Here is a 15,923-nt window from a genome sequence, read left to right as displayed (position 1 = left end):
TAATTATTTGTTCTGCAGTAGCATGACTGTGTTGTTGTGTTCATTGCTAAGCAATTAACAGTTTGTCCTTCCAGAAATATCCAACGCCCCAGACACTATTAGCTTGTCGGAACATTTTCAACAAAAACATTCCAGGGGAAACACAGTGGCGTCTCTTCCATTTTCTGGGATAAGCATCTCTGCAGCTGCATACCCTACTACCAGAACACCAAACCAGGACAGGGAGAAGTGGTTATTCCTGAAGGCCCCATTTTGCTCAGTTCTGCACAAAATTTCTTCCCACATCACTCTGAAACTGCCAGATTTCTTGCAAAATCCTATTTTCAAGGGCACCAGCAAAGCAACATGCCCCTGCTCTAAGAGTGATACATGGCTCCTGCATCATGTTCCCAAGGCTCCCAGGCACTGGCCAGCACTGGGATTTTCAGGGAGGCCAGACTCCTTGTTACCCTGGCAGCACGTATAATTTCTGATTTATGGACTCAGAAGTGCTTAGACAAGCTTCAGGGGTAACTTTTTGGACACATTTCACTGAAGCTAACTATCTTTTGGTTCTTGTGTCCTCCAGCATGGGGACAGCCTGCTGGAAATTGAGCATGGTGCTAAAAAATTTTATACTGAGCCTAGTAAACACAATCATTTTGGAAGGATCCACATTGGTGGTTAGAATCAGTATCTCTTTAGCAAAAGCAAATTTCAAATAATCAAACATAACCTCAAAATAGAGTCATTATTTGCCACAATCTTTTTCCCCTTTCTTTTATTTATAAATGAGAAAGCTTATGCATTGAGATGTGGGCAAGTCTTAGCAATCACACCATGGTTTTGCTTCTGGGTGTCAAGACAGAGTCATTTAGGGTTTTTGTGTACAGTACCCAAAAAATACAGTAGTAAGTGACATTTGAAATGCAAAAAGTCCAGACCATCAGCAAGTCCTTTCCCTGAAGGCTGCTGGACAGTGTGTGGAACTTATCTCACTCATGTAGCACCAGGACTTGGTGTACCAGGACTGTTCCTAGGGCATTACTGTCAAAAGTGACCACAGTGGACCAAAGGAAAGGACTACCCGGCTTGCAAACCTGTTACATGCTATGAAAAAGGTATAAAAACATTCATGTGGTAGGACTATTCCCCTCTAATTCTCTTTTGCCTCCAGCAATTTGCAAATCCATGTCTCCACCTGTTCTCAGGATCCTGGGCCCAAGCAAGCAGGAGGTATATCTGATGCATTTAACATATGTTATCTCTAGCAATATATTTTCAAAACTATATATATGTGTGTGTGTGTGTACATAATAAAGATCAAATATTTTCTTACAGATAGGTACAGAAGTATCCGCACTGCTTTATTTACACATTCCCTAATGAGAATCTCTTTTAGAAAATCAGCGCAGTCAGGGTGTAATACTCAGCACCTACACAGTTGTAGCTATGGTGAAATGTTCCTCTGGTGTATCTTATCTTTCTGTATTAAACACTTGCCTGATCTCAGGCACATATAAGCAGATATGCCATCAATACAGTTATTTGCCAGAATCTTCCCTTTAGTGCTCATTATGAAAAGGAAGGAAGAATAAATCCTCAGATTCTCCTTCACATAGCTGGTGAGTGAAAGGACAAAAAATGAAAGGAACTGGAGAAAAACGTGTCCCCACTTCAGGGGCAGCCAGCTGTACTGACACAGCCCCATGTCACAACCCAGTGTCTACAGAAAGGATTCAGGGCCCCTCTCTCTGCCCACGGGGGTCTCAGCGTCTCTGAAGCAGCTCCCTTTCCTCAAAGAAGAACTCTCTTGTTGGCTGTTGAACTGATAAACTCGTCGCTTAAACAAGCGATGGAGCTTCTCCTGAAACTGGTTGCCAATAAAACAGTACAGCAAAGGGTTGATGCAGCTGTTGGCAAACGCCATGCAGATGCCAAACGGTAGTGCTGTGTCAATGATCCCTGTCACATCACAGTTGTTAATAATGTTCATATGAGCCAGGGCATCCAAAAAGGTTAAAATGTGGAATGGGAGCCAGCAAATTAAGAAGGCCACAACAACAGCAGCCACCAGCTTCAGGACTTTGTCCATCTTCTGCTTGTTTTTCCCAAACTTCTGTGCTTTTAGCAAGTGCCTCCTGATCCAGATGTAGCATGTTGTGATCACTGTCAAGGGGATGAAGAAGCCGAGTACATTTTTGAGGAAGGCTGTTCCCACAGACCATTTCGCATAATTCTCATGAGGAAATGCCATAATGCAAGCTTTCACCCCCAAGCTTTTAATGTAATGTGTGTCACGGAAATAAAAAGTTGGAAGGGAGGAAAAACCAGCAAGGCCCCACACAACCGTTGCTATAAAATACGCTTGTTGTGGAGTTCTTCTTTGAGAGCGAATAGGATGGACAATAGCATGGTACCGGTCCACACTCATGCACGTAACAAAAAATGTGCTTGCAAACATGTTCAGGCACAGGACAGAACCGGAGATTTTGCACATGAGAGATCCAAAGAGCCAGTTGTACTTCTGTGAGTAATAGGTAGCCCAGAAGGGAAGTGTGACGAGGCACAGCAAATCTGCCACGGCCAAGTTGAAAATGTAGATATTAGCAACTGTTTTGGGGCTACTGTGACGACAGAGCACCACAACTACAATGCTGTTTCCAACCAAACCCAGAACAAAAACCACGGAGAAAAATGCTGGAATTAATGAAAACTGGTAATCCGAAGAAGCAAGTGGGCAGGGAGGCAGAGAGCGCAATGCAGCCGATGAGTTTGCCAGCATTGTATAGAGGACTTGGAGAGTTTCTCTGGTGGTGATGACCACAGAGTAGTTGCTCTGCATGTTGGTGCTGGCAGAAAGGGAGCTTCTGCAGGAAATTCATGTGCTAGTGGCACTTTTCTATCACATTGCTCACCTGCAGATCAGAAACCATGTGTTAGACATACACTCTGTGGCCATCTTAGTTCTGGAATCACAGAATTGCAATCAAATAAAATAATTTAAAATGATGTCAGGAATCTGAGAGCTGTTATACCAGGCAACCCTGTTGGACTCCTTTCCTCTGTCCCACTAACAGGACACAATTAGCACTAGAGAGGTCGCGACACTTTTTAATTAGCCTGGCAGAAAAGCGAGCAGCTGGGTTTCATCTGCTATTACAGATGGTGCTTTTTGTGGCCAGCTGAGCAGAAAGATCATTGACTCAAGAGCTGCAGATACTTCAGGAACTTCTGAGACCAAAGGCAGCACTAAAGCTCCTTGTAATCCTTTTCTTTGCTTTCTCGTTCTATTTCCAGTACTCTGTACAGTTAAAATAATGTAAAAGGCAGTACTTGCCACTGGGGATTAGGTAGTTCACACCTGAGGATCTCCTGGGACTTCACAAGCATGAAAGCAGCCTTTTAGTAAAGCTATTAGGAAAGCAGCCTTTGATTTTTTTTTAAATCACGGGGCTAGATACAAAGACACTGAAGGGTCTTTACAAAATATCACCTACAATCAGAGTCTTTCTCAATTCAAATCTACATCTCTTGCCCCCGTGATGGCTTTTAGTCAGAAAATAAATATTTTCCATGTAGATATAAGCAACAGACACTTACATACACAGTCCTTACAAGCACTAGAGTTAACAGCAGTATTTACCATAAATTTAGAAAGATTAAGACTGGTTTTCAGTATGGAAAAATGTGGCTACAAAGCAGCTAAAATAGGAGAGTCCTTTGACAGATCTCTTTGTTCCAGTTCAACGGCTCTCGAGTCTGTACTCTAAGCAGAACATTTTTCAAGCTTCAAGATTTTATAGTCAATAAAGAAATCAGACAAAATATTTTATTGTATATAATAAAAAGACCATTCCTTTTAATTAAGTCCTTATGGAATCACTTAGGCATTTAAGAATTCTCATGGGGCCCTTAAAACAACAGAAATTTTGACCAAGTAAAGACAACAGAGTTGAATAATGATCTCTCATTTAAAAGAGGGTAACTGATCATTTCAAAAATATTTTCTATATTAACCATTTAGTATACAATCGCTTATTGTTTCCATAATGCAAAATATGCAATATGTTCCTCTGAACACACTGACAAAATTGAATTTTAATTTTATTTTCTCAGCATAATGAAAATTCAGTAGGAAAATATTAATAATGATTTCTGCAGTGAGCTGGTATTTAAGGTATCGAATCACAAGCCCACATTTTTTAATCAAACAAGTCTTAAAACAGAGGAAGGGTTTGTTTGCGGAGAAGGAAAAATAAAGTCTCCTTTCCCCCTTAACTCTGTTCTGAACCCCTCTCTTCAACCTATGGAAACTTAAATCTCAGAACTAGTCACAAAGCCTTCTATATCTGATTTTATACTTGATTTAGCTACATTATTGATAACAAAAGGTTTCATTGATAAAAACGTTATCCCCTCTGCATGTGAACAACTTATATCTTATAATCTGCTCCTAAAATACAGTCATTCCTACAATTACATAAGATAAAATGAGGCATCTTACCACAAAATGTATAAAATCAATGGAAATGTTCTAACAACAGACAGAAAACATACCTCTGAAACCTCTAATTTGTCTGGATGTAGCTCTAGGGTTAGGTGCTTCTTTCTTCTGTTTTCGCTTAACAAGTATCTCCACCAGCTCTCTGCTCTCTTATATCTTCCATTTTCCCACTGGGAGACTTTAACATACATAACTTGAGGACTGAAATATGAATGCCTGCCAGCTTCTTTTCCTTTTGGAAGTGAAACGGTTTGAGAACCCCCCTTTCCAAGGCCACGTGAGCATATGCAGTAAATCAGGAGAGAGGAACAAGACAACCAAAAAAAAAAAAAAAAAGAGCAAGCAAGAAAAAAAATAATTCACACAAATATCAAAAGCTGGTTTCTCCAGCAGTTCTTGGGCCAGGAGGATACATCCACACACGGTCCCCTTCTGCGCCCCCCTCCATGTACATGCAAGATGTGAGAGCCCCAAGATTAGGATCTGTGTACCTCTATAGGCAGGGGAATTCCCACTCACTTTACAGAGTCCCGGTGCTTGCTAATAAACTTGAGAGAGGAATAGGTTGTTAGTACTGGCAAAACTAACCATAATGTGAACATAAAGAAACAGAAAGCAGGGGAACATCATGGCATTGCTTGTGTAAGGAGGCTGATCCTGTATCCCAATTAGTAGCATGGGAAAACACTGCCCAAGTCCATGCAAAGACATGCACACTGCTCAAACCAAGGAGAACAGCAGGAAAAATCCACGTGGCAGAGAGAAGACTTGGCTCTGAGGCTGCACTGGAGTAGCACACAACCAAAGTTAGCAGATCAGCAAGGTTGTGAAATCACACTAACTTCCCATCCACACAAAACTGAGTTTTTCCATCTGCTTCCTCCTCCCTTGCCTCTCATGTTACACCTGGCCCCAGCCTCTTTCTAGAAGAAGCTCCTGCATCATCCAAGAGGGCTTCTGGAAAATGAAAACTGGGGCAAAGTAAACATCCAGAAGCCTCAGTACCCCAACTGTGATCTCCTCTGCAGCAACAGCCCATCTACTGGGGAGATGTGGGCTGTGCTCTGCAGGCAAGGCTTCACTTGTTGGATGGAAGGCAGCCACAGAAGTCCCTGTCAGCAGTGTCAGCTGCTGCCAGCAGTGGTCCCTCACCAGGATGGACCCCCACTCATCCACTTTTTTGAATGCTAATTCAAAGTGGAGGATGTCTGACCCCAGTGGCTGCCCTTGCTTTGGGACTGTGCAGCACACCAAAGGCAATGGGCATCACAGGCTCCATAACCAGCAGGCTCTGCTTACACCAGTGTGACCTAGGAGAGAGATGGAGAGATGAAACAGACAAAAAAAACCCAAACAAACAACCCCCCCCCCCAAACAAACAAGAAAAAAAAAACAAAAACAAAACACAAAAACAAACATGGTCTGAGCAAGCTGCGGAGAACAAACTCATCTTTCTATCCATCTGTGTCTTTCACACAGCAGGAACTGCAAAGAACGCTGGAAATGCTCATCAGCAAACTCATAAACATCTCTTGGAAGAGAGTGATACTTGTCAAGGCAAGAAAAAGAGTTAAAGCACCCAAATTGACAGCTTTTGTTTTTGTCTGCCTCATATTACAGTCCGGCTCTTGGTATTGTCTATGCAAAAAGAGACGGTTATTTAAAGGGGAATCCCATGCAGCATTTTATTTATCACAGTGCAGCTGATCTACAGCTTCATGGACACAACAACAAAGCAGACAGCAGTCAGGACTGTCAGGCTGCAAGCACACAAGGTGCCTGTACTTGGGGCAAAATCTGGAAGGGAAATAAAGTTCAAATATCTCAAGGAAATGGCACACTGAGAATGCAATGGTTTAACACAGAAGCAGACCTAAGCATCACAGGTATCTTGAGGGAGGACAACACCAAATCACTGCATAGGATGGGAGATTCCCTCATCTGTCCCAAAGGCTCGAGCACTGTGTTTTACAGCCAGGTTTAACCAACTTACAAGTCAGAACATCCCTGGCATCTCAGCATACGTATGAATCTCCCCAATGCACACACTCACCAATTCCATAGATTTTTAGTTTGGATTTGTGTCATCTCTTTCTTTTCCTTTTCTCACTCATTTCCTCCACCCTTGCATTTGAGGTTGTCATGGAAAGGGCAGACGAGGACACCCTGGAATGCTGAAGTTTGCATTACTCAGAAAAAAAAATAAATAGAAAAATGTAAAGGAAGCAGTAATACCCATAAGGGCTTGGGGTTGAAAAAGTCAAGACATAACCAAAAAGCTTTATGACGAAGATTTGTGCTCAGTTCATACATACCACAACCAGCACCAGGAGACATAGTTGTTTTGCTCAAGAGGTTTTAAACAGATGATGCATCTTCTTCTACAGACACACTGCAAGAACTCTGTCCTTTTTACAAACTAAACATCCACAAAACAGGTCAGTAGGAGCATACAGGATGTACAAGTGCAGAAGTTACTTGTCTTACTGCAAAGCAAAAAAAATGTGCCTTTTACCAGCCAATCATCCATCTACAGACCCCGCCTCAGATCTGGAGGACTTCTGGCACTCAAAGGAATGACATGAAAGGTCAGCACTCACTCTGATCCAAATTCATTCAATATTTTACTAACTGTATGTGACAGGACACCCTCAGCTAGGAATTCTTGCTACTAACTGTTTTGCGTGCAAACTGCCTCTAGATCTCACTCTGTTTTTCGTCCAACATCCAGTGCACTTTGTAAGCATGGAAAAAAGTCAAATGCATGAGAATGTTTATTTTGCAAAGATAACAAACTCAAACTGTTTAGATTTAAATATAATGTTTTCCCTTACAGATGCAGTTATGATCCTCACAGACACTGGCTGTGTCTATTCTCTTCTACTGCTACCTCAAAAATGGTTCAAACCTTTGTTCTGGCTCCATATCTCTTAGTAGGTCATACCTCATGCTGTCCTTTGCCAAATCCTACCCTGCTTCTCCCCCCCAACATTGCCCAATGTATCTGATTCCTCATCTGACCCCAAGTTCTTGCTCCAAAGCTCCATTTAGTGATGTGCAAAAACTCCATTTCCAAATCTATTTCCCCTTTTCTTTCTTTCTTTCTTTCTTTCTTTCTTTCTTTCTTTCTTTCTTTCTTTCTTTCTTTCTTTCTTTCTTTCTTTCTTTCTTTCTTTCTTTCTTTCTTTCTTTCTTTCTTTCTTTCTTTCTTTCTTTCTTTCTTTCTTTCTTTCTTTCTTTCTTTCTTTCTTTCTTTCTTTCTTTCTTTCTTTCTTTCTTTCTTTCTTTCTTTCTTTCTTTCTTTCTCTCTCTCTCTCTCTCTCTCTCTCTTTCTTTCTTTCTCTCCTTCCTTCCTTCCTTCCTTCCTCTTTCTTTCTCTCTCTCTCTGTCTCTTTCTGGCTCTACGGTTCTATGGCTCTATTTCTGAGCATCGCCAGTACAGGAGCAGCAGCAAGATATAAGGCATGCCCAATATGGATGCCCAAACTGTCTGTGCATAAATCAGCCTTGTGCCATGCAACACTGCAGCTGAGCTAATGCCTCCTGAGCTTGCAGGACATGTTTGTTCAGCTTCCGCAGCCAGGCTCCTAAATGCACATTCTGGCCCAGCACATGGACCTGCAGCATCAGAACCCAGCACAGAGCTCAGAACAGGGGCAGAGTCTTTGACCTTTTTACTGTTCATCTGATTGGAAAGTTTCAAGAGGTGGGAGTTTTCACCACAAGAACACCTATTCGGTTTTAAATGGTAAGGAGCTAGTACTTCCTGGGGCATGTATTTGAGGAACAATTCTGTACATGTCTTTTATATCAAGGAACTGAAAAAGAGCACAGGTCAAGAGAATACAGAATTTTTGCTTCATGCTTACAGCAAACTCAGGTTTTCTTTTCTGATCTCAAGACCATACACCTGAAGTGCTCATTAGAAGTGCTTAAAGAAAAACAAAACAAATATATAGATATATATATACACGGTGTTCAAGGAGCAACTTCTGATCAGCTGTGCACATATTTACAACATGGATTAATGCACTCCAATTCTCAGGTCTTAGTTTTCATAGGGAAGCATTTCTGTCAGGGATGGAATATTCCAAAAAGGCAGCGTATCAGACTGCTCCAGCAGACCACCAGAGCCAGCTCCTGAGGTTAAAACTTGCCATCTTGCCAAATTCTCAAAGCAACATGGGACCTAAATACAGACCATATTCATGGGCTTTGTTTCTTTTGGAGAAAGTGAGACAGAAAAATCTCTCATAAACGTGCTCCCCAGAACACATCTCCCAGTGTAGGTCAGCAAGGCTCTAACCCCTTCAGTACTGATTTACAACAGGATTCCCTAACTCTGAAAAACAACAACAACAACAAAGAGTCCCAGGGCAGCAGCAGGAGAAGGGGACTCCTTGCACGCATGCACCCTGGGAGCGACATGTTTGCATCGTGCTGGACAGTGCATTTGCATCATGATGGACAACAAGCCTTTGGCACGCACGCACCAAAACCATCCTGCCTGCAGCTGGGCTCCCCCAGCACTCTATAAACTTTTAAATGCATTCCTCCTTCCCACTTTTGTTTGTTTAAGGGTTTCTTTAGGGATTAATTGTTCAATGTTGTGAGTAAGATTAGAGAATCTACTTCATTCCTCACCAGCCCCTGAACACTCTTGTGGAGAATGCTGCTGTCACATCTCTTTTGGGGCTTTAGGGAGGACAGCAGCTGTGACCAGCCCCCACTTGAAAACTGATGTCTGAGGCAGTGAGTCCTGCTCACACCCAGCATCCATGGTCCTTGTCTTGGTGTGCTGGGTCTTAACACTGCCTCGGGTACTTCTGAAGCATAATCAGTTCTGGCAGGGGTTCTTTTTCTGACAACCCAGTATTTTGGCCAGGATGGAGAACTACTAACATTTTTAAAGGGAAGATGTTAGTCAGTGTTTCACTTTATTTCCTGGAGCCAAGATTTTACATGGAAGCACTGAGCAGGCCTGAGGAAATCCCTAGTTTTCCACTTTGCAGCAGCGCAGCAGTGAGCACAAGGACGAGATTGCTGGGACCCATCAGAATATGTTATCAAAGAGCTTTGCTCCCATTCATCTGCTGGAAAACAATTTTTGAAGCAGTTCAGTGTCTGGTTGCACCTTATAGTGCAGTGTGGCAGAGGCAGTTCAGAGGGAAGAGGGAAGCTCTTTCCACATTTAGCATTCAGAAAGTTTCCAAGGCATTTCTTTTATGAGCTGTTTGTGTCCAGCCAATAGCACTGCCAACACTGAGATTATCCACTATGACATTGTTTGTTCAAATAATTGGCCTTAAGTGTTTTACAAGTTACTAAAAGTAGTAAGGAAAACAAGCGCATAAGTGACTTTGGAAATGTGTTGCACCCATTGAACTGCATACTTTTGGTCTCTGAAAATTTCAAATATGAAATCAATCGCAAAACAAGCAGATTTAGACAGAGAGCTGGGCTTAAACAAGGGCTACACAAATGGGATAAGAACCAGAAATAAAGCCTGTGTAGAACAAAAAAGAACAACAGAGGAAGTGATCTATCTTCTTCAGATTGAGTTACAAAGCTTCAGCTAGAAGTGAGACAGACCATTCCTGGCATGGGACATGGAGCAGCTCGCTCATCCTGTACAGAGACCAGCAGAAACCTGGCTCCTTTGCAGTCCCAGCTGAGCCAGGAATACAGAGAACATGAAGATTCCACCCACTAAAGCCTTTGGCATGGCCCCAGTTGTGAGTATCCGGATAGTGTGAGCAGCACATGTTTGCATCTTCCTCCAGGACTCCCAGGACAAGCCACTTGCCAAGGCCATGACACTTCTGCTCTCAGGGTGAAAACCAGCATTTGGCCCCCAGTAACACCAAGACAAAGCTGTTTAACTAAGTAAATGATGTTGTTTATAGCTGGAGGATGGTCTCCATTACACAACACAGCAGTCCCAGCCAAGCTTCCAGGAGGAAACTGTTCTTTGGGGGGTTGTTGCTTAAAAAATGCAGAGGAAAACAGAACTAACTGAAGCCAACACAGTGATCTAACAGTATGGCAAACCTAACCTGCTTCTGCATAGAAAGCAATGGGTTTGCAAATTTGTACAGTTAACATTTACCATTGGGCATATCATACATTTGTGTTTTTTTTAGCCACTGTTTGGACAGAGTTGTCAGAGCAGATTCTGGTTACCATAAGAGGAACTGGTGAGAGAAAAGAAATCCAAAACCATGAAAGAAAAAACTAAGGCAGACCAAGAAATGATGAGCAAGAAAATGCATCTGAATGGAAGGCGCTGAGAGAAGGTGCTTCAAGCACATCAAACACTTGAGAAGTCCAATATAGAGAAGTGAGGGGGGAAACAAAAATTAAAATAGTGAGAAAAAAAAAAAAAAAAGAAAAGCAGTAATTGTGTCACTGTTTACCTTGCTGACACATCATCCAGGTCTAGTCATGTTGGCATTGTAAGTAAAATAATGAGACAGGAGATTGCCAGTCCCTGGCTGTCAGGTGCAACAGTGATCAGCCCCCTGAGGTTCCTCATACTTCCTCCAGAGCAGAAGCAGCAAAAGATTGATGTGAGCATGGGAACCTGAGGAGAGCTCAGATATATCCTCATGTGTGTCCAGTCGCTTGCTCCTTTTCCAAATTATCTACAATGGGAAGATGCAATTTTCTACACGGGGAGAATGAAAATATTTAATCTTGTAAATGAAAACAAAATCTTTTGTTCTGCACTCTGGATATAGGATGAAAACCAGGGAGAAGTCAAAGGACGTAAGTTTTATAGACCCAAGTCCACCTCTTCCTGCATTTTCAGACCCACTGGAGACAGGCAGCACCCTAAGAAGGGCAGCATGCCCCTGGGTTGCTCTGTGCTTCACCCATGGGGTTAATCTCTTGCCACCCAAAGATGACTCAGGGCTTATCCTGAGATGTTGCTCGATCAGGAAATGGCACTGCCCTGCATATTCCCGTTTGGCAGTGAGCGTGAGGTTTGCTCAGCTCGTGACAGTCTCCCACATCCCATGCCAGATGGGAGAGCCACTCTAAACTGCCTGTGTTGAAGTCCAAACCAGAGGAAAATCCCCCAAATCCCTCCCCTACTCCCAACATAGTTTTTTTGTTTGTTTGTTTTTGTTTTTTGGTTGGTTGGTTGGTTCGTTGTTTTTTTAGCAAACTGCCAAGCCAGTCCTGAGAATCATGATCAATCCAGGAGCAGGAGGGCCTCCCAGGCAGATCCCAAGTGAAGTCTATTACCTGCTGCAAAACCCTGCCAGAGAAATCTTCCTGCCTCTCAGTAATGCTCTTTGCAATGCAACAGCACTTAATCAGCTTTTATCTGCCTAAGACTTGATCCCCATTGGTCTGCAGCAGCCAGAACTAGCTAATTTAATTTCACTGTGTGCTAAAAGCACAGCCCCACTGTTCCTGCAATGCTTGTGGTTCACCTATTCAAAAGGTACATGCTCTTTTTCTTGTCTTCTTCTCCGCTATCTGTCAAGTATTAGATGTGGTGTCTGATTTGTGGCCAGTCATGTTCTTTCTTGTTATATTTATATTTACTTGTGCAGCAAAGACTGGACTGAGTTGGAATCTCTCTGATTCATGCCCAAGCATGTGCAAATGTGCACCCGAAGAGATCATTCACTGTAACAGAGCTGGACTGAGATCCCTCCCTGGAGAAATAGCAGCATCCACAGTCTCTCTAAACCTTTCCAATAATTATTTGCGGATTCTTACCACCAACACATTCAGGAACCTGACTTTCCTCCACAGCCTCTGGCTGGATGGAAACAATCTGACTTTCCTGTCCCCAGGGACCTTCCATGCTCTCAGCAAGCTGCGAGAGCTGCACCTCAGCAGGAACTCGCGCCTCACTTACCTGCATGCAAACACCTTCAGAGGACTATTAAACCTCATCAGCCTGGACTTGTCTCATTGCAATATATTTGAAATCCATCCACTTCTATTTTCACACCTGCCCTCTTTAGAAAGACTTGACTTAGCCTCCAATAACATGCGCTATGTCCCACAAGCATTTAGGAATCTCTCCAGCCTTATGAGGCTGTCCCTGGAGGGCAATCACATAGAAGCCATCGGCAGAGATTCCCTGAAGGACCTGGAAGCCCTGTATGATCTGAATCTCAGGAAGAACCGGATATGGATTATCCAGAATGGTGCTTTTACAAAGCTTCCCAGATTGGGAGTGTTAAATTTAGGACACAATTTCATTGGTGATTTGCCTAATCAGCTTTTCAACGGGTTGATCCAGCTCAAGACTATGCACCTTGAAGCCAACAGAATCACTGCTATTGACTGCACCTTCAGACATCTGCTTAACTTGAGAAACTTGTACCTGAACAACAACCAAATATCCTCTATTTCAGACTCTGCTTTCTCCTACTTAAACAAACTGCATTTCCTCCACCTGAGTAAGAACAACCTCAGCTCCCTTCCGATCCACTTGTTCACAGAACTGCCAAAACTGAAGTATGTGTTTTTATCTCACAACCCCTGGAAGTGCGACTGCAAGATGTTTTGGTTTTTGCAGTGGACAGCAACGTACAGGGGAGCACTCGAAGGGCTGCACTGTGCCTTCCCGGGCCACCACAACATGACGGTGCTCAGTGTCCCTCATCCAGGGGACCAGACAGACTGCATGGCACCACCCGAGCTGGTGAGCGAGGACAAGTGTGGGGCAGCTGGTACCAGCATGGCTGCTGGGCCTCCTGCTCCCCCTAACGAGGTCTTCCTGCTGGTAGTCATCTGCCACATGTGGTATTTTGCAAGGAGATAGGACACCCTGTTGGCCACGCTTTGTCAGTGTTTAAATTATAAAGTGGAGGCATATTTTCTCACAACCTGCTTATGCACAGTGGGTTTCATTGCAGGAGTTTTTTTTTTTTATATATATATATATATTAAAATAGGCTTTTTTCTTAACATAAAGGAATTAATTCTGAAATGCTAATATCAAGATTCAGTGGCACCACTGATGTGCTTGGAAAGAGGTCATGTTAGCAAGCACAGGGCTGGGACTTGTGCTGGAGATGTGGGGCTGGTGAGCGCAGCCCTGGGGCAGCCTCTGCTCCCTTGCTGACTGAACACAACCACACATGCTCTTCTGCCTTCCCGCGTCCAGTTCATGCATGGGAGATTGTGAGTACTGCTGAAATACAAATAAATCGCAAGTTTTCCAGCACATCTGGAATCCCTGTAAGAGACTCAGTCTATTGGTGTCTCTGTGAACATGTGGTAGCTTCCCACAGGTGGAATATGAGGTGCTTGCTGTTAAGAGACAAAGACAGTCTTCAATATACTATACACTATAAAACAGTGTTGGGGTAGTGGGAACAAATGTCACAAAATAAAACTTTTTATCTCTCAGCTGCTCCTCAGAGTATCAAGCCTCAGCTAAAAAAATTATGCATTACCCCCTGCAAAGAACCTGTGTGTCTCATGGATGGTCTGTATGAATTGTCTCCTGCTTTTGTTAATGATCTCTAACATGGTATCATCACACCACTGCTGGATCCTCAAGCCACCTACCTCCAGCTGCCAGGATACACTCACTGCCAAGACCCTGCGATGCCTCCGCCACAGTCATTTGTTGTATTTCCTCTCTTGCACAAAGTAGCCTTCTCCATCCTCCCAAAGGGGATTTTCCATTTCTGCAATAGGTATATTATAAAAAACCTGCTGTGGACTATGTGATGCTCTGCCAGAATGTCCCAATGACATCCAAGTGCCGCTTCACATGGCCAGGGATGAACTTCATTTAAAGTGTAGGGTCAAGGTTGAACAACATGTCCTCCACTACAGTGATTAAGTATGGTCTGATCAGAGTCTCATCCCTGTACAGACCTTCCCCCAAGCTCTTCAATTACCATCCTCTGCACAGTTGCTCCAAAATGCTACTCAGTTTTGTTAAATTGGCAAATAAATGTCCCATAGTGGCACATCAGTACAGAGGAGGTTTTTTTACAAGCTTCAGCTGCACAGGTTCAAAGGCACATTCCTCCCCAAGCTGGTACAAAAACATTAAGTATTTATGGATGCTTTTTCTTTTGCAAGATTATTGACTTGCAACATATTCCTGGCCAGATAAAACACCTTGATGGGTTAAACCTTTGCCTCTGCCCCTGCCAGGTGCAGACTCCTCGCAGGAAGAATCTGTCCACTCTACAGTAAGCACATCCCCATGCTGGCTCCTAGGAGCAGCCCAGCAACCTCCGGTTCCAATGTCAGTGTGCCAACGCTTAACAGATGTGTCCCATGCTCACAATAGCAGCGAAGGCAAATCCCATCCTTTGTCAGACTGGCTCAAAGGACAATCAACATTCTCTGTTTGCACTTGGCAAATCTGGATTTCCTGCAGAGATGAAATCTCACCAAGGGTACAGTGAGTTAAGTCTGCCCACAGAGACCTTTCCTGCAGAATTAACATGGTCAGCACCAATGCCAAGTTTCTGTTACACGAAGCACCCTAAGCATCGATTCATTGCACAAAAAGCTGAGGGTGCCAGGATATTCCAAGAAAATCTGCAGAAGCAGGGGCCTCAGTTCCTCAGTTTTCTCAGGACTGAGAAATTTAATGGAAGAGGGGGAGAATCAGTATTTGACCCTCACTTCCCTAATACCTCAGAAACAAACTTCACATTGCACTCCCTGCTCTCCCATCCAAGTGCACTGTTCCCACAGTCCCCAGACCCCTGGCGTTCGGCTCTCCTCCATGCCACAGCCCCCTGCTCTCAGGGCTGCTAGCACAGAGCAGCACCAAGCACTGAGCCCTAGAGCAGCACGCAGCTGGAGCAGACCGAAGGGCACTCACTCCACCTCTCCTCGCCGGTCCCCTCCTGCACTGGGGCTGACTGCCACCCGATGGCCAAAAAACGCTCCGATGTGGTGACAGCTTCTACCATGCAACCTGTACAAGAGCAGGTTTGCGTCAGAGGAAGACCTGTCTCCAAATCACATGTTCCTCACTTAGCATTGTGGCCTTGCAGGCCCCAACTTGTATGGTGGCTTTGTTTGCAAAGCTAAGGAAACAGTCAAACATAGAATGTGCTTGGACAAAGTGATTGCAATTAAATTGGATTGCAGACCAAGACCCATTCCCACTACAATTCATACTGACCACCTCAGAGCCCTCATGTGAAAAGAAACAAATATGTGCATAAGAGAGAACCAGATGAAGAGAACATTGTTGCAAGGTGTTTACCCGGATGATTATTATGTCATCACTGCCTTTCTGACCGTCACCCAGGTCCTCGAGGACGTTCAGCGTGTACCTGAGCACAGACAGAAAGAACAAGATGAGGCTCAGAGCCTGGGCTAAGACCCAGCAAGCATACTGCCTGTATGTGATGCAAGCCCATGGCAGCATGGCAAGTATTCACACAATATCAGCTCTGCTTTGGTTGAAACCCCTTTAGCGAGAAGG

At 43.7% G+C, this 15,923-nt stretch overlaps 1 protein-coding gene across 1 annotated transcript; it reads right to left on the bottom strand.

Annotated features, from left to right (window-relative positions):
- Positions 1 to 743: 743 nt before the first annotated feature.
- Positions 744 to 7,102, bottom strand: AGTR2 (angiotensin II receptor type 2). The gene is made up of 4 exons (XM_005031177.6): positions 6,802 to 7,102; positions 6,540 to 6,660; positions 4,540 to 5,796; positions 744 to 2,897 (listed from the first exon to the last, which is right to left on the bottom strand). Exon 4 carries the CDS (start codon positions 2,822 to 2,824, stop codon positions 1,706 to 1,708), a length of 1,119 nt encoding a protein of 372 aa, XP_005031234.1. The 5' UTR covers positions 2,825 to 2,897; positions 4,540 to 5,796; positions 6,540 to 6,660; positions 6,802 to 7,102; the 3' UTR covers positions 744 to 1,705.
- Positions 7,103 to 15,923: the final 8,821 nt, after the last annotated feature.

The sequence above is a fragment of the Anas platyrhynchos genome, chromosome 10, assembly GCF_047663525.1.
Source record: "Anas platyrhynchos isolate ZD024472 breed Pekin duck chromosome 10, IASCAAS_PekinDuck_T2T, whole genome shotgun sequence".
NCBI lineage: Eukaryota > Metazoa > Chordata > Aves > Anseriformes > Anatidae > Anas > Anas platyrhynchos.
This window is presented reverse-complemented; position numbering and strand designations above follow the sequence as displayed.